The sequence below is a fragment of the Ranitomeya variabilis genome, chromosome 5, assembly GCF_051348905.1.
Source record: "Ranitomeya variabilis isolate aRanVar5 chromosome 5, aRanVar5.hap1, whole genome shotgun sequence".
Classification (NCBI taxonomy): domain Eukaryota; kingdom Metazoa; phylum Chordata; class Amphibia; order Anura; family Dendrobatidae; genus Ranitomeya; species Ranitomeya variabilis.
This window is the reverse complement of record NC_135236.1, coordinates 479652432-479675366: the sequence shown is the minus strand read 5'-3', so window position 1 is coordinate 479675366 and position 22935 is coordinate 479652432. Positions and strand designations below refer to the sequence as shown.

The window sequence follows — 22935 nt, the reverse complement described above, 5'->3', positions numbered from 1 at the left end:
TCAACAATACATCCTATTTCCTCAATAGCTATTCTCAACCGCCTAACAACCAGGAACTAACTTCTTATGTGCCAATGTAACTCCTCCCAACCTGGGATGGCACTAATAGTTAGCCCTATCAACTCTAAATAACCAGGGAACTGCAGTCCAATGTGAACAAAAGACAAAAAGCAGCATAAAACAACAGGTTAATACAATAATATATGAGAAGTCTTCAGAAAGAGTGTTTAGATGACTTCTCCTCCTTTGCAATGGTATTAAATAATGATTTAAGAAAACTGCATAAATGGTAGGTATGAGCAAATCAATCTGGCGTAGATCAACTTTGCTTTTAATTTCATTAATTTTGAGGGTAAATTCATACAATTAGCACTTTAGATTTCACGAATTGCCTGAAAAAAAGCAATTTTACACATTGTCAAAGTTTAAAACAGCCAGAGGGCGCACAGTCAATTGGAAAGATTATCAGTACCACTTTAAGATCAAAGGCAGATAATGCACAGTCACTTTAGAATGTTACAGTCTGTACGGAAGACTAGTGATGGGAGGACCCGTGGAAGTTTGGGTCCATCTGGTTTAGCCAAACTTTAAAAAAAATTTGGTTTGAGTACCAGAACGGTACTCGAACCCGGACCACATTCAAATGAATTGAGGGCTCAGACATCCAGCATTTCCCATGCTGTCATCTCTGTGACAGCACAGTAAACACCAGCTCTGATCGGCGGTAACCTTTCACTTTACCGGTCAGAACTCTGCAGTTTCCATGCCATAACACAGATGGCAGAATATGAGCCAGCAGCTTTGACGGCTGTGAAAAGGCTATCATGTCTGCACAAGTTTTAAAAAACACCCTCTATGTGTACTCTGCACCCATGTCTGTGATAGAACTATGCATAACCCAAAGTTGTAATAATCTTCAACTGTGTCAATGGGAGTGATGTGCATCTAAACATAGTTTTCTACTCTTATACAATCATGTCTGTGATAGTACTGTGCCAAAAGCCACTGTGTGTATTCTTTAACTCATATCTGTGGGAGTACTGAGCCTTTAAGCCACTGTGTGTACTCTGAAACCCTGCCTGTGGGGGTACTTTGCCCTGATGTCTGGGTGTGAAATGTTTAATCAGCTTTCTCAGGGAAATGTGAAAACATGCACTGTAGGTGTCATTTGTTATCAGCTTCTATGGGGGAAATGTGGAAACGTGATCTGTGGGAGAAATATGTTATCTGCTTCTGTGAGATAAATGTTGAAACATGCTCTGTGGGTGAAGAGAGGAGTAGTACTAGTACATCAACCAGACTAACAAGGTAACACCAAAAATGCCAAACATACAAATATCCAAACACATATAGCAGAGTAAAGCATCTGAGAGTGGAGGATGGGGTTTGACCAACATAGGAGAAGAAAGGGAATTATCACACACTCAAAACATAGCAACATTCACAGATAAACCCACCAAACACCTGCTCTTATAATAACAACAACTTCCAGCAATGCAACATAAGCTAGCTCTGACAATGAGTGCTAGCCAGGGCCTAGTTTATATAGGAGATGGGAGTGGCTATCAGTGCACAGCTGAGAGCCTTAACGCTCCAGGAGCTCTCAAAAGAGCAAATTAACCCATGCACTGCCAAAATAAATTTATACCATTAATTAAGAAGGTGAAGTGCTTCTAATCAGTGCAGGAGTAAGATAAATATGATGCTGCAGTCTTCTGGCTCCTCTCCTTCACGGTAAACCCATGACAGGGAAATGTGGAAACATGATCTGTGGGTGAAATTTGTAAGCTGCTTCTGTGATGGTACTCTTCCCCATACATTGTGGGTGAAATTTTTAACTGGACTGATAGTAGCAAGCCTCAGTCTCTGTGAGGGCATTGTTAAAATTTTTATGTTATTCATTTACTCCCTATTTTAACATGATTGCTTTGGATACAGAACCACTTTAAATTATTTTCCTATCCACATTTGTTTGCAGGGCAATTGTCCTGCTCTGTCGCACATTGAGCTTCATTTTGCAATCCCCTAGCCCTTACTCTGACTACTTTATAGAGATATAAAAGTATAGAAGTTCTGGTCCCCATTGATTGAATGGGGTTCGGAGTTAGGGGTCAAGTTCGGGTTAAGTTCAAGTTCCAAACCAGACTAAATAAAAAGTATGCCCACACCAAAACATCCATGGGCTGACCCATCACTATCCTTCACCTGTGACTACAGGGCTACAATAAGTACCCTAGACAAGAGCAATCAATACAGTATATTTGACTTGATGGACCAGATGTTTTATCTCCACTCTGCCAATAAGGCACACATAAGCAAACACAATTACACTACCTAAATATCCAAGTTTAGTAGTATCTGGCCTGTGTCCTTTCTCTGGCATATACCCTGAGCCCCAACAGTATGAACTTCTGAATAAGCAAATTGGCCCATTAGAAGAACTGGACCATTTTGCCATAGGCATTTTGTCTTGAACAGTCTCCAGTGAATTATCAGAAAGATTATTCTGCATGGCTCATGGCTTTGTCATGCCTAAGTGCCAGTATAGAAAACCTTGCATTTGTCCAAATGAAACTGGCATGGATCAGCGCCATTTCACTGATGCCAATGAATAGAGCAGCGGTAGCATCTGCCTGCCTATCCATTATTTTATATATTGTTCTTCTTCTGGCAGTGACAATGCCCCCCACCCATCTGGGCATCTCTTGTCTATCCATTATAAAATATCTATAGTGAACTGCTGCCGGGGATTACAGTGATGACTACAAATAGTGGGAAAAAAAAGTCTTTAAAAAGTTATGAAGTGTCTCTCTGAATGTATGCATGAACGTACAGTATGCTTTTTATTACAGCATAGGGTTTTGTGATCTTTATATAGAATGGCTAAATATTTGCCAAAATGTCACCCTTTTGGAATACATTTAGCTAGTGATAGCTTATCTGAACATCAGAGGATACATATAGTGAGGTTTTCCTCGCAAGGCAGCTTTGTATTATAGACAGTGTGAATTCAGTTTAACAGTGTTATTATTAGTAGTATTGATGCACTACGTTAATATTTTGTTCAGTTTTACTTTTTAAAAAAGGCAATTTTTTTTACATCAATATATTTTTTTTCAGCTTTTTCTGAAAAGATAGTTTTTCCATGCTCTGTACAATTTATAAAGGTAACCCTGCATTATATTTTGTAAAAGTTGTCAGAAACTGTTAAAACCTCATGTAATTTTTCAAACTTATGTAACAAACTTTTTCACCATTCATTCCTTTATTGTTAGAGGTCATTTGTCTTCTCACCTTGTCACAAATCATTAGAGTCTTGACCATATCAAGAGAAATTCGAGCTGGTCAGCTCTTGTTTTATGTATGTAGTGTGCCGAAAGGCAAATTCAGTGGGTCTCCTATTAACAGCAGCATGGTAAATATTTTAAATGGGGCTGTGAATTTTTTTGCTAATACCTTATTCTATTACATTTGGTCAGGTATAAGATCACATTAGTATAAATGTAAAGAAAATTGTCTTAAGTGCTACAAAAAATAAGGAAGTAGTGATTATACTATGCTTGATATACTTTTCATGCAAAAAATGACTTGTTCAATAACATTTTCAAGTCTAATTATAAATCCACAAAAATTGCGTAAGCGACAATCTAAACTTTTGTTTTGGATATTCTGTATTATTTTTTCTTCAAGATTGTAGCTCCAAAACGTCAAAGACTGGAAACAGCAGAGGCAGATTTAAAAATTCACATGGATAAACTCAAAATCAAGAGAATAGAGTTAAAGGCAGTCACTGCGAAACTAAAAGATCTTCAGGATCGATTATCCCAAAAGCTCTCAGAGAAAAGAATCCTCGAGGAAAATATAAATATGACTAAGTAAGTCTAAGAAAAACCCTTTGAGACTGCTAATTTGCTAATTTGAACTGATGTGTCACCTGTCCTTTAAATTGTCCAGTCATTACCAAAATATTTTAAATGGTATGTCCACTATATATTTTGATAGAAATATCATAAACAGTTGATTATCTTTATATAGGATATAAAGCTTATTTTTATGCTGTTGCTGAATCAAAGCTTGTAATAAAGTCTAGAATTATATTCAACTTCCAGCTTGCTGTACCGGAAGAAGTCAACAAACTTCTTAGACAAATCCTTACTAGTTGAGAAATGAAAGAGTAGGGATTTCCTATATCAGATACATATTTCATGCCTAATTTAAAAATGGTACTTCCTACGAATAAAAAAATATAATATGGGGTATGGGCACTGTGAATTTCATTCTTCTGTTTTGTCATAAGAGTAGAATAAAAGCTGAGTTGGGTCCAGTGACGCTCAGGGGACCACATTAACGTACAGGGGTTTTCCCATGAACAATGTGCAGTTTAATTAATAGATCTTAGAATAAAAATTCCACTATTGGATGTGTTAAAAAAAATTTCCTGTCCCAAAATAATCTTCTAAATGCACCCCTTTGATATGGATGTGTCTGACCATGCAGGAACATGGTCTGATCATATCATAGCTCCTAACCAGGGTGAGGGAGCAAAAGAGAGTATACAGACAGGACAGCACGGGATCACAGCTGATTCTCTCTGAGCAAAATTTAAAACAGACAGGAAAATGTTTTTCCTTAAAGAAACCAGCAGCTGTGATTCTCTGCTGTCCTGTCTGTATACTCTTTTGTGCCCTCCCCTGTGATATGATCAGATCATGTTCCTGTACGGTCAGACACAGCCATTACACAGTACATAGCAGAACATTAATAAGATTGTCTCAGCACAGGAACATTTTTTAACATATCCAATTGTGGAAATTATTATTATTCCAAGATCTATTGATTAAAGTGTTTGTGGGGAAACTCTTTAAATTTGTTGTTAATGAGTTCTAATGAGATGTCAATTATATGACCAAAAATAGCACATCATGTTGTCCTACTTTTTCTTTAAAATGTGGAAGAATCCATTACAAATAGCCGTGCTGTAGGGTTAATTAATGATATTAGGTGGACATGATTATCACTTATTGAAAGGGGCATTATGGAAGAGAAGAGCAGAAAACTTCTACTGCCTAAAGTATCTAAGAGGCTGCCATGAACGGTGCCACTCCATGGATGGTAAATCTAAATCCTATTGCTTGAAATTAGTTCCAGCTTTACAAGAACATTTAAATATAATTTTCAGAAAATGAAATTATATTAGATGTATGTTATAAATAATTGAGCCACACATTAAAGCTACTAAATAGGCTTCTATGTATAATTCATGGTAAGGTCAATGTTGGGTTTTTTAGGAAGCTTTCTGCTGTGTTAAACCTATATTATTATAATAATTAATATAGTGATAAACAGGGCTAAATGCTTTTCTTTCAACTAACATATCTGATAATTGTTACCTTCAAACCTTAAATAGCTACAGACCGGCTTAAAAGGATGTACGGTAAGTAAGCTTTTATAATGTTATATTTGGAATTTCGTAGATCTCTATATGTTCATGTCTTGTGGTGCTAGTGCCTAAGTTAAGGGGAATGCAAAGTTTGCAGGAGCCCATGGAAGGCAAAGCTAATGTCATGAATAATGAATAAAGTTGGCAATATACATAAAGATTGTATACAGTGTGAAAGAGAGCTTACTGAGTGTGTTGGGGGACACTCACTTGTCAACGGGATAAATGCACATGGGCACGGTTTTTAACACAAAACAGTCTATCCAGTTTATTCAGGTATCATAAACCGCAACCACGAACAAACAGTTCATTACATCACTTCATATACGGATTAATCTCAGAGACACTAAGCATGCTGGACCTTACTTTGTCCAGTTGCCATGGGTGACCGCATGCCACACAGTACATTAGTTCATGGAACACAATAAGCACCAACAATCTGTTCCACTGGCAGATACTTCTGTGCGGTTATTATAACCCCCTTTATCTGCAGTTACCTTTCTGGAGCTCCTGCTTAACATGCTGACTCCTTGTCAGTCCACACTCCTGGGAAGCAGCCTAACAGGGATCACCAACTTGCAAGGCAGGCACACATCAGTCAGTTCCAGACCCACCGAAGGATGGTAGCTTCCCCAACACAGTAGCCATCACCGGCTCTGCAGATCCATGGCTTCACCTCGTGCTCTTCAGGGATCCAGTCCACACTCTGGACCTCCCAAAACAGAGGTCACTCAGGATCACGGCCTCTCAGTGCGCTATTCAGGGATCCTACTCCCAGGATCTCCGAACACACAAGCCTTCAGGTCCAAAGCCTCTTAATGTGCTATTCAGGGATCCAGTCCACACACAGGACCTCCCAACACACAAGCCATCCAGGACCTACACACTCTCTCCCACAGAGACCTATGTGACCAAACCCTGGTCACATTATATAGTTGTAACCACTCCCATAGATGGGTGGTGTGTGTGGTTAGCCAGATCCCGCCCAGCTCAAAGCTAATCCTGCAAGCCTCCCTTTACAAACTATACAAACACTTGTGGGACTACAGGTCCCAGAACAACAACATTACTGGCTTACAGCGCAGACTCCCTCTGCGACACATACCGGCCATTTACAGTCCTGCCGGTCACTGTTTCACCCTCATAATCACAGATACGCCTCCATGCACATCCCAAGGAGCACCTACACAGCGCCCCCTAGCTGTAACAGGGGTCACTGCATCACATACCCCCTCTGTCCAAACTTGTGGGGGTTGAACACCTGTCATACACCCGGGGTCTCGAGACAGGTTGCACACGTTACCTTGCCCTACCAGTCGAAAGAACCATATCAGTCAGTTTTGAACGTCATATCAACACACCCTTGTTAAGTTGTCCCCGCCCTCAGCGGTCAACATGTAGGCCTTGAGCTTTGGCCCTTAAGTCACAGTCTGTCTGTGTCACCATACCCTTTTTAGTCAACCCACTTTCCAAGTTTTCCCTTTCACGTGACCTTTCTTTCCATGGCCGCCACCGACGGTTGTTGCGGTCATGTGTCCACCGTCCAGTCGAGCCTGATGACTGATCTGAGTCTGACCCATCGTTACTACATCCGCTATGCTACTGTCCATGTCCCTTTGCTTTGTACTGGAAGTAGAACTGCCACTTTCAGATACTCTACCTCCTTGTCTCTCTGAATGTCTTTGACTGTCAGTTATTCCATTATTTGGAGGGTCCCTTTTGTTCCCTTTTCCTTAGGTTGAAGGCGCCCACCACCTTTTGTTCTGCAGCTGTTTATTAACCTGCAGTTGGACCAGTTTTAGCTGCTCTATTTCTTTCAGGTACGCCACACGATACCCCAGGAGCATCCCGATATTCCAAAGACTCTCCATGGACCCGATAATAAGGAATGGAACCATTCCATCTTCACCCACGACCTGGGCCTCGTCATCAGCAGGAATCCTCATTCTCTTCACACTGGATCTATTCACAATCTCCTGCATCGCTTTCCCAAATCTTCCGATGACCTTCCTCACCAAATTTCTGTGTACCAGAATGATATCTTCCACAAAGCCCAGCCGACTTTGAGCTTTCCTGGCCTGCTCCAAACGTCGAGTGGCTTCCTTATTTCTCAACAGGATCATCTGTTTCGTGCCGAGGCACTGTAGGTGCATATCCTTCAGGATAGCCACCCGCTTCACTGTGACTTCTCTTGTCGACAGTATCATCAACTGTTTCATCTCTGGTGCCCAGTTCACACTACAGGCTATTACTGACTTTTTAAAAGCCTCATGCACACCCTCACTGGTACATGCATCCCGCATGTCCTCGGGTACATCTATCACGCACTTGAAGAGCGAAGTCTCACTTTCTTCATGGACGAACGGCTCCCGCTTTGCCTTGGACATTTCCATCAAGACATCTGCCATGCCCGGGTGACTGTCTTGTTCCGCTCCTTGCACAAACTCTTCCTCATCTTCAACTTCTGCACGAGCCTTCGACAAGATGGGCACTGGCAGCTCCGCCACATTACCACTCTGGCACTGCCGCTATAAGTCTGCGACCACCATCTTCTTCTCTGGCGGAAGACCTCTTAATCCTTCTCTGAGCACTTCCACATCTTCCCTTAGGGGCTTGGTCTTGGTTTGCCACATTGACAGGTGACCTCTGAGCTCAGAAACCTCTTTCTCCAAGGCACCCACTCCGCACTCAGCAGCCTGTCTTTGAAGCTCCTCTTGCTTCACTCGGGCTTCTACTGTCTCCTGGATCCTCCTTAAGTCACTTCTTCCAACCTCTGGATTGGTTGAGCTTTCATAACTCGAGGAGGTATTTGCTTCAGGAGCTACTCCTTTGGTGGCTTCCTCCACTGTCATGATCACTGCAGGCAGAGATCATAGCAAGCCTATAGAGGGACAAGCTCTCGGAAGATGGAACTATACTGACCATGAACTAAGCCTGCCGCGCAACTAGAAATAGCCAGGTAGCATTTCCTATTTATCGCTAGATGCCCAGCTCTGGCCTAAGACCTAAATAGCTAGCAGAGGGAAATATAAGACCTGGCTCACCTCTAGAGAAATATTCCAAAGAAGACAGTAGCCCCCCACATATAATGACGGTGAGTTCAGATGAAACAACAAACGCAGCAGGAAAATAGTCTTAGCAAATTTGAGGTCCGCTTACTAGATAGCAGAAGACAGATAGTATACTTTCATGGTCAGCAGAAAAACACTAACAAAACACCATCCAGAGATTACCTTAAACTCTGGCATTAACTCATAACGCCAGAGTAGCAATCCCTGATCCACGAGAGCTTTCCAGACACAGTAACAAAACTTCAGCTGTGAACTGGAACAAATAGGCAAAACAAAACATGGACAAAAGTCCAACTTATCTAGTAGTTGTCAGAAGCAGGAACAAGCACTGAGAGGCATCAGATAACATTGTTGACCGGCAAGAAACCACCAGAGAAATGAGCTTAAATAGCGACACCCACTACAGATGGAATCAGGTGAAACAGGAAAGAGGATGACAAGTCCAATTCCACAAGCGGCCACCGGGGGAGCCCAGAATCCAAATTCACAACAGTACCCCCCCCTCAAGGAGGGGGCACCGAACCCTCACCAGATCCACCAGGGCGACCAGGATGAGCCCTATGGAAGGCACGAACAAGATCAGAAGCATGAACATCAGATGCATTGACCCAAGAATTATCCTCCTGGCCGTAACCCTTCCAGTTGACCAGATACTGGAGTTTCCGTCTGGAAACACGAGAGTCCAAAATTTTCTCCACAACGTACTCCAACTCACCCTCAACCAACACCGGAGCAGGAGGCTCAACTGAAGGTACAACAGGTACCTCATACCTGCGCAATAACGACCGATGAAAAACGTTATGAATGGAAAAGGACGCAGGGAGGTCCAAACGGAAAGAAACAGGATTAAGAATCTCCAATATTCTATAAGGGCCGATGAACCGAGGTTTAAACTTAGGAGAAGAGACCCTCATAGGGACAAAACGAGAAGACAACCACACTAAATCTCCAACACAAAGCCGAGAACCAACACGACGATGACGGTTGGCAAAACGCTGAGTCTTCTCCTGGGACAACTTCAAATTGTCCATAACCTGCCCCCAGATGTGATGCAATCTCTCCACCACCGCATCCACTCCAGGACAATCCGAGGATTCCACCTGACCGGAGGAAAATCGAGGGTGAAACCCCGAATTACAGAAAAACGGGGACACCAAGGTGGAAGAACTGGCCCGATTATTGAGGGCGAACTCTGCCAATGGCAAAAAAGCAACCCAATCATCCTGGTCAGCAGAGACAAAACACCTCAGATATGTCTCAAGGGTCTGATTAGTCCGCTCGGTCTGGCCATTAGTCTGAGGGTGAAAAGCAGATGAAAAAGACAAATCTATGCCCATCCTAGCACAGAATGCCCGCCAAAATCTAGACACAAATTGGGTACCTCTGTCAGAAACAATATTCTCAGGAATACCGTGCAATCGGACAACATTCTGAAAAAACAGAGGAACCAACTCAGAAGAAGAAGGCAACTTGGGCAGAGGAACCAAATGGACCATTTTAGAGAAACGGTCACAGACCACCCAGATGACAGACATCTTCTGGGAAACAGGCAGATCTGAAATAAAATCCATCGAGATGTGTGTCCAAGGCCTCTTAGGAATAGGCAAGGGCAACAGCAGTCCGCTAGCCCGAGAACTACAAGACTTGGCCCGAGCACAAACGTCACATGACTGCACAAAGACTCGCACATCTCGTGACAGAGAAGGCCACCAGAAGGATCTTGCCACCAAATCCCTGGTACCAAAAATTCCGGGATGACCTGCCAATGCAGAAGAATGTACCTCAGAGATGACTCTGCTGGTCCAATCATCCGGAACAAACAGTCTATCAGGCGGACAACGATCCGGTCTATCCGCCTGAAACTCTTGCAAGGACCGCCGCAGATCAGGAGAAACGGCCGACAAAATTACTCCCTCCCTAAGGATACCTGTGGGTTCAGAATTACCAGGAGAGTCCGGGTCAAAACTCCTAGAAAGGGCATCTGCCTTAACATTCTTAGAACCCGGTAGGTATGACACCACAAAATTAAAGCGAGAAAAAAATAAAGACCAGCGCGCCTGTCTAGGATTCAGGCGTCTGGCAGTCTCAAGATAAATCAAATTTTTGTGGTCAGTCAATACCACCACCTGATGCCTAGCCCCCTCGAGCCAATGGCGCCACTCCTCAAACGCCCACTTCATGGCCAAAAGCTCCCGATTCCCAACATCATAATTCCGCTCTGCGGGCGAAAATTTGCGAGAAAAGAAAGCACAAGGCCTAATGACGGAGCAGTCGGAACCTTTCTGCGACAACACTGCCCCAGCTCCGATCTCCGAAGCGTCAACCTCAACCTGAAAAGGCAGATTCACATCAGGCTGACGCAACACAGGGGCAGAGGCAAAACGGCGCTTAAGCTCCTGAAAGGCCTCTACAGCATGAGGGGACCAATTAGCAACATCAGCGCCTTGTCTGGTCAAATCAGTCAGTGGTTTAACGACATCCGAAAAACCAGCAATAAATCGGCGGTAAAAGTTGGCAAAGCCCAAAAATCTCTGAAGACCCTTAAGAGAGGAGGGCTGAGTCCAGTCACAAATAGCTTGCACCTTGACGGGATCCATCTCAATGGAAGAGGGAGAAAAAATATACCCCAAAAAGGAAATTTTCTGGACCCCAAAAACGCACTTAGACCCCTTCACACATAAAGAATTAGACCGCAGAACCTGAAAAACTCTCCTGACCTGCTGGACATGAGAGTCCCAGTCATCAGAAAAAATCAGAATATCATCCAGATATATTATCATAAATTTATCCAGAAAATCGCGGAAAATATCATGCATAAAAGACTGGAAAACTGAAGGGGCATTAGAAAGACCAAAAGGCATGACCAAATACTCAAAGTGGCCCTCGGGCGTATTAAATGCGGTCTTCCACTCATCCCCCTGCCTGATCCGCACCAAATTATACGCCCCACGAAGATCAATTTTAGAGAACCACTTAGCACCCTCTATACGAGCAAACAAATCAGTAAGCAATGGCAATGGGTATTGATACTTAACAGTGATCTTATTCAGAAGCCGATAATCAATACATGGTCTCAAAGAGCCGTCTTTTTTTGAGACAAAGAAAAACCCAGCTCCCAAGGGAGAAGAAGATGGACGAATATGTCCCTTTTCCAAAGACTCCTTTATATATTCCCGCATAGCAGCATGTTCCGGCACAGACAAATTAAACAAACGACCCTTTGGATATTTACAACCCGGTATCAAATCTATGGCACAATCGCACTCACGGTGCGGAGGTAACGACCCAAGCTTGGGTTCGTCAAAGACGTCTTGATAATCAGAGAGGAACTCAGGGACTTCAGAGGGAATGGACGACGAAATAGAAACCAAAGGTACGTCCCCATGAATACCCTTACATCCCCAGCTCAACACAGACATTGCTCTCCAGTCCAAGACTGGGTTGTGAGACTGCAACCATGGCAATCCCAGTACCACATCGTCATGTAAATTATACAGCACCAGGAAACGAATAATCTCCTGGTGATCCGGATTGATACGCATGGTTACTTGTGTCCAGTATTGTGGTTTATTATTAGCCAATGGGGTGGAGTCAATCCCCTTCAGAGGAATAAGAGTCTCCAAAGGCTCTAAATCAAAACCACAACGATTGGCAAAGGACCAATCCATAAGACTCAGAGCGGCGCCAGAGTCAACATAGGCGTCCGTGGCAATGGATGACAAAGAGCAAATCAGGGTTACAGACAAAATAAACTTAGACTGAATGGTGCCAATGGAAACAGACTTATCAAGCTTCTTAGTACGCCTAGAGCATGCCGATATAACATGAGTAGAATCCCCACAATAGAAACACAATCCATTCTTCCGTCTAAAATTCTGTCGCTCGCTCCTGGACAGAATTCTATCACACTGCATACTTTCTGGCGTCTTTTCCATAGACACCGCCAGATGGTGCACCGGTTTGCGCTCCCGCAGACGCCTATCAATCTGAATAGCCATTGTCATGGACTCATTCAGACCTGCAGGCAAAGGGAACCCCACCATAACATCCTTAACGGCATCAGAGAGACCTTCTCTGAAAGTTGCCGCCAAGGCGCACTCATTCCACTGAGTAAGCACAGACCATTTACGGAATTTTTGGCAGAAAACTTCAGCTTCGTCTTGCCCCTGAGATAGTGCCATCAAAGTTTTTTCTGCCTGAAGTTCCAAATGAGGTTCCTCATAAAGCAAGCCCAAGGCCAGAAAAAACGCATCCACATCGCGTAACGCAGGATCCCCTGCTGGCAATGAGAAGGCCCAATCTTGAGGGTCACCCCTGAGCAAGGAAATCACAATCCTAACCTGCTGAGCAGGGTCTCCAGCTAAACGAGACTTCAGGGACAAATAAAGCTTACAATTATTTCGGAAATTCTGGAAGCTAGCTCTATTCCCTGTGAAGAACTCCGGCAAAGGAATTCTCGGCTCAGATACCGGAGCATGTACCAAAAAATCTTGTAAATTTTGTACTTTCGTGATGAGATTATTCAAACCCGCAGTTACACTCTGGAGATCCATTATTGTCAGGTGCACACAGAGCATACAGAGATTAAGAGGAGAGAGAGAAAAAAGACTGCAGCAAGGCAGACTGGAGGAAAAAAAAAAAAAAAATTCCAGCAGACTTCTTATCACTCTCCTTTCTCAACCTGGGTCTTTAACACTTTATTGGCCGGTCAAACTGTCATGATCACTGCAGGCAGAGATCATAGCAAGCCTATAGAGGGACAAGCTCTCGGAAGATGGAACTATACTGACCATGAACTAAGCCTGCCGCGCAACTAGAAATAGCCAGGTAGCATTTCCTATTTATCGCTAGATGCCCAGCTCTGGCCTAAGACCTAAATAGCTAGCAGAGGGAAATATAAGACCTGGCTCACCTCTAGAGAAATATTCCAAAGAAGACAGTAGCCCCCCACATATAATGACGGTGAGTTCAGATGAAACAACAAACGCAGCAGGAAAATAGTCTTAGCAAATTTGAGGTCCGCTTACTAGATAGCAGAAGACAGATAGTATACTTTCATGGTCAGCAGAAAAACACTAACAAAACACCATCCAGAGATTACCTTAAACTCTGGCATTAACTCATAACGCCAGAGTAGCAATCCCTGATCCACGAGAGCTTTCCAGACACAGTAACAAAACTTCAGCTGTGAACTGGAACAAATAGGCAAAACAAAACATGGACAAAAGTCCAACTTATCTAGTAGTTGTCAGAAGCAGGAACAAGCACTGAGAGGCATCAGATAACATTGTTGACCGGCAAGAAACCACCAGAGAAATGAGCTTAAATAGCGACACCCACTACAGATGGAATCAGGTGAAACAGGAAAGAGGATGACAAGTCCAATTCCACAAGCGGCCACCGGGGGAGCCCAGAATCCAAATTCACAACACTCCACCCCTGCACCCTTGTTCTTCACCTGGGACTCAGCAATGGCATCTTTGGCCCTCTCTTAGGTCCCCAGGTACCCCAGCTCCTCCGCATCAGGTCCTTTGGAGCCTTCACCATCTTCCATTATCTCACCTTTTCCTGTCTCCGCAGACGCGGGCCTATGACTGGACTGTCCTCTGTGACCATCGTGGATTCACGCTTCATCAGCACTTTCCAGGTTTTGACCAGCACCACCAACTGACTGGTTATCCGACTCCAACCTAGCGGTTGTTACGGGCAGCGACATGTCACCTTCCTTCCTGATCTCTTTAGCGTCTGAAAGAGAACCCACATGGGAGGTAGAAGTACATGACCTTCTATTATCAGCCAGAGTCACTTGAGCAACTTCTTTGTGGCCCTTGCTCCTCCAGTGACAGGAGGACTTGTCCTCCTTTTGGGGCTCTTCTTTACTGTACTCCCTTACTTTCTCAGAGTCACAGTCACCCCCAGAGTCTGTGTCACACCCCACTGTATGGTGAACCCTCAAGTTACTCTCTATATGGGTGTCAGCTCCACTCTGTTTAACTACCACATCAGCATCAGCCATACTGTCGTACAATCCAGTGGACCTCAGGTCAGTAAGTTGGGCAGATGCATCTTTTCCTCTGGTCACTCGTATGTCCGACCTGTCAGTTTTGGGAGGTGTTGCTGCCACCGTCGCTTCACTAAGTTGGGCCCGTCCACCATTTTCCTTGGTCATGCCTACCTTAGGACCGTCAACTCTAGGGAGCGCATTCTCCACATTACTACCTCCCATAAACATTATTTCTACTGAGACTTTCCCTTTTATCCACCAATCCAATAGTGCTTCCAAGTCCCACCCTATTACCATAGTATACTGTAAGACTGTGACTACCGTCACTTCATGGTACGTGGACCCCTCAGTCGCGTCAATGTAGAGGTATGCTGTCAAATGTCCTTTAACATCCCCACCGGAGCCATTCACTCTTAACCCTGTACCAGGCAACACAGAACGTTCAGGAGGGATCCTCAGTAAAGACTCTCTATTCCCCGAGTCTATCAGCCCCATCAAACTTTCCCCATCTAGCCAGAAGGAACAGTGTCATGAACAGTGCAATCCACTGTATAGCATGGACCTGCATAGCACAATTGCCCCTGGAGACAGCCCGTCTGCACCACCCTTTTAACTTTGGGAGGTTCCACCTCCTTTTGGGAACTACCATTCTCTGGGACTCCACCCCCTTTTGGGCAACTATACCTGTTCGGGTTACCGCCCTTTTAGGACTTCACCCCTTTTTGGTCAACCATCCCTGTTCGGGTTACCACCCACTTTTAGAGACACCACCCCTTTCCTGGGGTACACCCTGCGTACTCACCATAGCACTCTCAAGCACCAGTTCGCACAGTGCAAAAAAAAACATCTCTCTGGGTTGGCACTGGACCTTTAAGAGTCTGCATGATCTGGACCAATGTCCTTTCGACACCTCACCAGTTCCTGCTGGCGCTACTACAGCTCCTGCTGCAGTCACAAACCGCCGGCACATCCAGGTGCTGATCACAAGCTACTGCTGCTGCAACTGCAGCTCCTGCTGCTGCAGAACCTATTGCTGCAGCTGCAACTCCTCTCCACAAGGCTCTGCACAGCTCCGCACCGCAGACTTCGTGGACCCGCCGATCCACAACAAAACTTCGTAACCCCGCCGAGTTACAGCCAGATGCTTGTAAGCTTCGTGGACCCGCTGATCCACAGCAAACTTCGCAACCCTGCCGAGTTACAGTAATCAACTCCACACGTGCTTCCTGGACCGTTGCCCGCAGTCTAGCACCATATGTGAGATAGCGCTTACTGAGAATATTGGGGGACACTTGCTTGGCAACGGGATAAATGCACACGGCAAGGTTTTTAACACAAAACAGTCTATCCGGTTTATTCAGGTATCATAAACTGCAACCACAAACAGTTCATTACATCACTTCATTTAAGGCTTCATCTCACAGACTCTAATCATGCTGGACCTTACTTTGTCCAGTTGCCATGGGTGACTGCAGGCCACACAGTTCATTAGTTCTTGGAACACAATAAGCACCAACAGTCTGTTCCACTGGCAGATACTTCTCTGCCGTTATTATACCCCCCTTTATCTGGAGTTACCTTTCTGTAGCTCCTGCTCCACACGCTGACTCCTTGTCAGTCCACACTCTTGGGAAGCAGCCTAACCAGGGATCACCCACTCACCAACATGGGTGGTGTGTGTGGTTAGTCAGACTCGCCCAGCTCTCCAGCTAACCCTGCAAGCCTCCCTTTACAAACTATACAAACACTTGTGGGACTACAGGTCCCAGAACAACAACATTACTGGCTTACAGCGCAGATTCCCTCTGCAACACATACCGGCCATTTACAATCCTGACGGTCACTATTTCATCCTCATAATCAAAGATACGCCTCCATGCGCATCCCAAAATGCACCTACAGTGCCCCCTAGCTGCAACAGCGGTCACTGCATCACAACTGATATTATATCAAATTCTTAACTAACCTGTGAGCACACTTTTAGATTGAAGTAGTGGTACGGCTGTAAAGGTGCTTATTTCTAAATAAAGTTTGTATGTGTGTATGTGTTTGCATGGGTTTCCTTTGGGTTCTCGAGTTTCCTGCCACACTCCAAAGACATACTGATAGGGAAATTTCATAGTAAGCCCCAATGGTGACAGTGATGACAATAACTGTAAAACACTGAGTAATGTGATGGTGCTATGTAAGCATAAAAATACATAGACTGCTTCTTCGAAGTCCATTGACACATCAGATCGTTGCAAAAAAAGCATAATTTTTAATGGGGGACAAGTACTTATACAGCTATTCTACTACTTCCATATGTACAAATGTTCTGACAGTTTTTTCTTATGCTTGCCATACAATTGACTTTAAACAAAAATGTACAACTCGCCTTTTTAGACTATTTCATGGGCATCCCTACTGTACTGAGTACTACGTATCAAGGGCAGATGTCGGGTGAAAGAGGGATCTGGATTGTTAGATTTTAGAATGCCTGATTCTACAGTATATTCCTGCAATTTAGGCTGGGGAGTTGCAAGTAGTCTTCAAAACTCAGATTGGCACCGACTTAAATATACTGTACATGCCATATACATTTATACCATGTGAAAATATACTTCCATGTGCAACCTAAAAACTGAATCTGAACAATTTTGACTTTCACATTGGGGACCAGTCCTCTATAAAGACCATACTTGTAGAATTTGTTAAATGTGTTTTAGAGAAAAACAGTTTTATGACATATGTAAATGAGGACGCCTCGGCACACCCTTGGCAAGGCCAAAGGCTCTGTGCACATTCTCACACCCTCACTTGCAATTTTCTGCCCCAACGTTCAGGGTGATTGGCTACCCTCACTTTGGTGCTCTGCTTGATCTAACTCCCCACCGTGCACACTGACACATGAGGGGCCGAGCCCATGTCTGTGACTTTAGTATGTGCAGGGGCTGAGTTCTCATTCCCCTGTTCTGTATGTAGCTGCCACTGCTGCTGTGTGATCCTGTGTGAAGCGAGGGGCTGTAATACACAGAAAAGGGATATGATAGTGCACCTGCACTTACATGCAGGGGTTGAGTGCATGCGCACACATAGTCACTGTGCCCATCTCATCTCTCTCTCCTGTGTACAGCAGCAACTCACTACACACAGGATCACACAGCAGCGCTGGCAACTACACACAGGAGAGAGAGATGAGTGTGCGCATACACTGACATTCTGCACATTCTCATCCCTCTCCTCACAGCATCATCTGTTGCTGCTGTGTAATCCTGGCTTCTATACACAGTAGAGCGATGAGAAATTGTCCCCTGCACACTGACACTGTGTGCACATGTGTTCAGCCCCTCTAGTGTCAGTATATGAAGAGTTAAATCAGACAGCCATTACAAAGCAAGTGCTGCCAATGGCCATGAGGAGAGGCGCAGACTATGGTAACTGAGGGGACAGAAAGGTGACCCTGGCCCTTGGCCACGCCAAAGTTGCACTGAAGCATCCTCATTTACATATGTAATAAAACTGCTTTTCATTAAAACACATCAACTAAAATCTACAGTACTTGTATGACTTTTATAAGGCCTAAGGTCCTTACATGAAAGATTAAATAGTTTAATATCACTACTGATCAGCTTGTGGGTCTAACCGTGCTCCCTTTCCATCTTGGGCCGGTTTACCCCTCATTCATATCCTCGTAGCTCTGAGACCCCAGCAGCAGCCACCATATTAATTGCTCAACTTAATGCAGACACCCAATTGACATAGCCCAGTGCCAGCCAGCCTCGAACTCCTGGACTCAAGCGATCCACCAGACTAAGCCTCCCTAGTTGCTGGGATTACAGGCGCACGCCACCACATCCCTCAGTTTAAGGGATGAAAGAAGTTAACAATGTAAAAACCATAGGATAATTTGCTGGCAACATTTTGATCAAAAGAGCATAAAAGCCACCCAAACACAACAAGGATGGCACCTAACTCCAGAATCTCACTTCACTATGTGCTAGTAGGCCTCAAAATAGAAGGGAGCCATACTGAGGGTACACCTTGGCAATGAAGGAATGGAAAATGGGTTCAACAGCCAAATAGAAGCAGTGAGTAAGAGGGGAAGAGTGCTGAACTTCACTCCTCCCCTAGGGTACACCTTGTTAACGTGGGATGTCTTTTATGCTATTTTAATCCAAATGGTTTCAACTAAATACTCTGTTTTTTACATTTATTACTAATATTTACTTACTGATTGCTATCTATTTATTATAGTTAGTCTAGGTTTTGTCGTTTATGACCACAGTGTGAGTTTGCACCTACACATCGCACTTATACTAACAAGCATGCTGGCTCAAAATTTCAGTTTTTCTTTAGCTTCTTGTACTTGCTCCATTTGTAGCGGAGGGGAACCTCCACATGTGGATCCAAATAACGGTCAGGCCCAGGAACTGCTCTGCTCCCTGCCTATTTTGATGCCCTGTCTATTTTGTCAAGCAGTGAACAGAGATACTAGAAAATCTACCACTATAACCTTGCCATTGTTAAGGGGAAAACCAAAATCATAGGTAAGCAAACCTATTGGTATAAGTGCGATGTATAGGTACACATTCACACTATGGCTATAAAGAAACAAAATCTAGAATAAAAACAATAAATAGATACCTGCAGGAATAAAGTAAATAGTACCAAAACCATTAAAAAAACAGGGTACATAATTGACACCATTTTGATCAAGAGAGAGTAAAAGTCATTCTACCATGACCCAATCATGAAGGTCCATGTCCAAATCTTAAAATGCATTAGAGTGGTCCTTTGTGGTAATAAAAAAAATAAAAAACTACAAAAACAGACATGTATTTCCTTTACTTTCCCGCCAATATCACCTGAATGTAAAAAAAAAAAAAAATAGACAGGTGAAAATACGGTAACTTAAAAATAAGATGCAAACACTTGTTTGTTGCATAGCGAATTCCACGCATAGAATTAGTTTACTGCATAGCCGTGCTCATTGCCACTAATTATAGTCATGGACATAGAAATTTGGTAATTATGCAGTTTTAAAAATGTAGGTCATAAAGAGAACACATTGATTTTGTAGAAAGACGCAGCAGGGTGCAAAGGTAACTGATTTGCTTGATATATAATGTGAGATGAGATATAGTCAGGTTACTAATACGGTATTGAATAGAGAATGATAAGAGAAATGCTTTCACAATCAAAAGACTCATCCTTTGATTTGGTGTTTCAGATCTGGGTGATTTATGCACTTTTATCTTCCCCGCTCTGAATTGCGCAAGGTAGCTGGTGGTATAGCATTTAGATAATGTAAATGTGTAACCTGTAAAAATGAGTTATCAGCCTTGCTCTGCCTATGTGCGTTCTTTCCTTATTAGATGGCACATGAAACACTGCCGAGGTCCTCATGCAACTAATGACTTTGTCAGATGGCCTTACAATACAGTGCTGCACAATAAAGGCGCTTCTCAGACTGCTCTCTGCTTGTGACCAAAGATCCAGCTTCAAGGTGTCAATGAATCTACATGTACCTGCAATTTCTAAAAATACTAATCTAATCATTTCCAGTAAATTATCCTGTCAACTGGCTTTCGTACAAGAGTAACAGCTGGGTAGCAAGCTTTGTACGACAATGCTATTAAAGAAAAATGCCCACGCTGCTTTAGAATTGTTCATAATGCCATAATAGCCATTCTCATAACATACTTATGTTATTTATTTAAGGTTGAAGCTGAATCGAGCGGAAAAGCTAATTAATGGGCTTGGTGGAGAAAAGCAGCGTTGGAGGGGAGTAGCCATACAACTGGAAGATACATACCAGAACATAGTGGGAGACATGTTGCTAAGTTCCGGCATCGTAGCCTATTTGGGTCCATTCACGGCGGAATTCCGACAAGTATGTAGCAGTGGTTAAATAATAACACATACCTTGTGTCCATGGAATAAAGATTTAATTTAATTTATATTGTACATGTCATTCATTCATGTAGCTAATTGACAGTTGCCATATTTATTGGTCTATTATTTAGGCGAGGGTTAGGCTGTCCTGCAGAAGCACACAAGCAACCAGCAGTTAAAACTGTGACTCTAAGGTGCTTTATTACCTTTTATCAATGTTAAATGGTTTGTCCACTACTTGGACAACCCTTACCTGAAAATGCCAAGTCCCCTGAGTAACATAAGAAAAGATTATGCTTCTACTATTCCTGTGATGTCAGCACCGGATCTTTTGCTGCAACCAATTAGTGGTCATTTATCCGCTGCAGCTGCTCAATATTTCATCAGAGCAGATGTCAGCACTGACAAAAGGGTAAAGACTGCAGCTGATCAATAGCCACTGATTGGCTGCAATGCTCAAGTGACATAGCGATACACTTGAGTTACGGGACACAAGATGTTGACATCAAAGGAATGGAGCTACTATGGGAGATGAGCATAAGCTTTTCTTATATTACTTGTGGGATTCAGGCATTTAGAAAAGGGTTGTCCAAGTAGTGGACAACCTTTTGAAAATTTATACTGGTCAAAATGTCTGTGACTATTCATAAAATATAATGATATACAGTACAGCCCAAAAGTTTGGACACACCTTCTCATTTAAAGATTTTTCTGTATTTTCATGACTATGAAAATTGTACATTCACACTGAAGGCATCAAAACTATGAATTAACACATGTGGAATTATATACTTAACAAAACAGTGTGAAACAACTGAAATTATGTCTTATATTCTAGGTTCTTCAAAGTAGCCACCTTTTGCTTTGATGTACAATTTTCATAGTCGTGAAAATACAGAAAAATCTTTAAAATGAGAAGGTGTCTCCAAACTTTTCGTCTGTACTGTAGATGAGGAAAAAACAGGGACTAAATAAAGCGCAATAGGGTCTTATCTGATGACAATGGGGTGTCAAAAAGGGAGGATTCACTCACCTTGTTAGGTTGCTGAAAGGCAACACACAACGGGCGTGTAAAAGAGCTGTTGTATAGATACTGGTCAGATACTGGTCAGAGGTAGACCAAAGATACAGGAGATGGACTGGAGGTATAAACCTGCTTAAAAAAATGTCTTAATTTTATCGATGATCCGTTATCAGCAGCTTATGAGTGATACCTCCAGCCCTTCTACTACAATTTAATGAGGCATTTGAATACTTGTCCAACTACTTAGATAGAGTAAAGAAAAATTAAAAGCTATAAGTTTGATTTGTTTAATATTTGGGATTGCCTATTGAATTATGCATGCAATTATTGTTTCACAGTAGTATTTTATTTAACCCCAATTATTTAGTAGTTATCATCAACTATCCTTTCGAAAGTCAGTGACTTGTTGCAACTGGTAAACTCTTGTAAGTTCTAGCTAATGAAAAGCCTGGGCTGGTAAATGCTAATTAATCTACGTGTAGACATGACAAAGACATGAAAAAAGTTGGGCTAACAAATACTAGGGCCCCCCAAATATTTTTTTTAGGAATTTGAGGTAATAAACATTGTGTTTGGTGAACATGCATTATCACATTAACATTTGATTCACATGCAAAATTCATGTATGTCACAAATAGAATAAATAGACTTTATTGTGAAGAGATTCTACACAATACTTTCTCTCCTTCCCTTCTTTTTCACCATCTTTTGTTTTTCCCTTTCTCCCTGCCCTTTCTCTTTGAGTTCTTTCCTATTTCAATGCTGTCTTTCCTTCTCTCTGTTTTGACTCCCCACTAACCCCTGGATTTACAACTTCTCTCTGTCTCCCTCTCTGTCACAGGGATGCCATGACAGAGAGTGGTCACCTTTATTTCAGGGGTTAGAAGATCGCAGCATTTGGCTACACGCATGCCTGCACTGGTAGGATCTGATTTGCTTTCCAGTTAGCTATTCAGCGTAAGATTGCACTTACTTACGGGTTAGGGAATACTCGCTTAGCAGCGATATAACACACAGCAAGACGTTTTTCTTCAAAAGTTCAACTGGGTTTATTACTCCATAAACCCCAGTAGCACAAAACACAAATTAACAGCCTTCATAGCATGGCAAAACAGAGTACCAATGTTCACAGCATGGCTCTGTTCCATGAGGACTGTGACCTTACACTCTTGGTTGAGTCCAATATTCACGCTCGCTCTGGAGTCAAACACACACAGTCTGGTATTACCTGCTTGTCAGCATTGTAGGTTTTCACTGGCAGTACCACGCGGGTCCTGTTCTCTGGAGAAGCTGCCTACGGTGATAGTCAGTTCCAGACCCATCGAAGAACTGTAGCTTCCCCACACAGTAGCTGTAACTGGCTCTGCAGATCCCTGCCCTCACCTCGTGCTGTTCAGGGATCCAGTCCTACTCCCAGGACCTCCCAACACCCAGGTTACTCGGGATCACACAGGTGGCCTGTCCGGGTACTATTCAAGACGTCCATCCCCGGCTGGGACCATCCAATACACAGGCCACC

The 22935-nt window shown here is 43.2% G+C and overlaps 1 protein-coding gene across 1 annotated transcript in view; it reads left to right on the top strand.

Annotated features, from left to right (window-relative positions):
• Nucleotides 1–22935, top strand: part of LOC143775062 (dynein axonemal heavy chain 3-like) — a 2972411-nt gene that overhangs the window by 2578956 nt on the left and 370520 nt on the right. Inside the window, exons 61-62 of the mRNA XM_077262897.1 lie at nt 3691–3875; nt 20219–20390. Of these exons, the coding sequence (XP_077119012.1) occupies nt 3691–3875; nt 20219–20390 (357 nt within the window). The remainder of the gene's footprint in view (nt 1–3690; nt 3876–20218; nt 20391–22935) is intronic.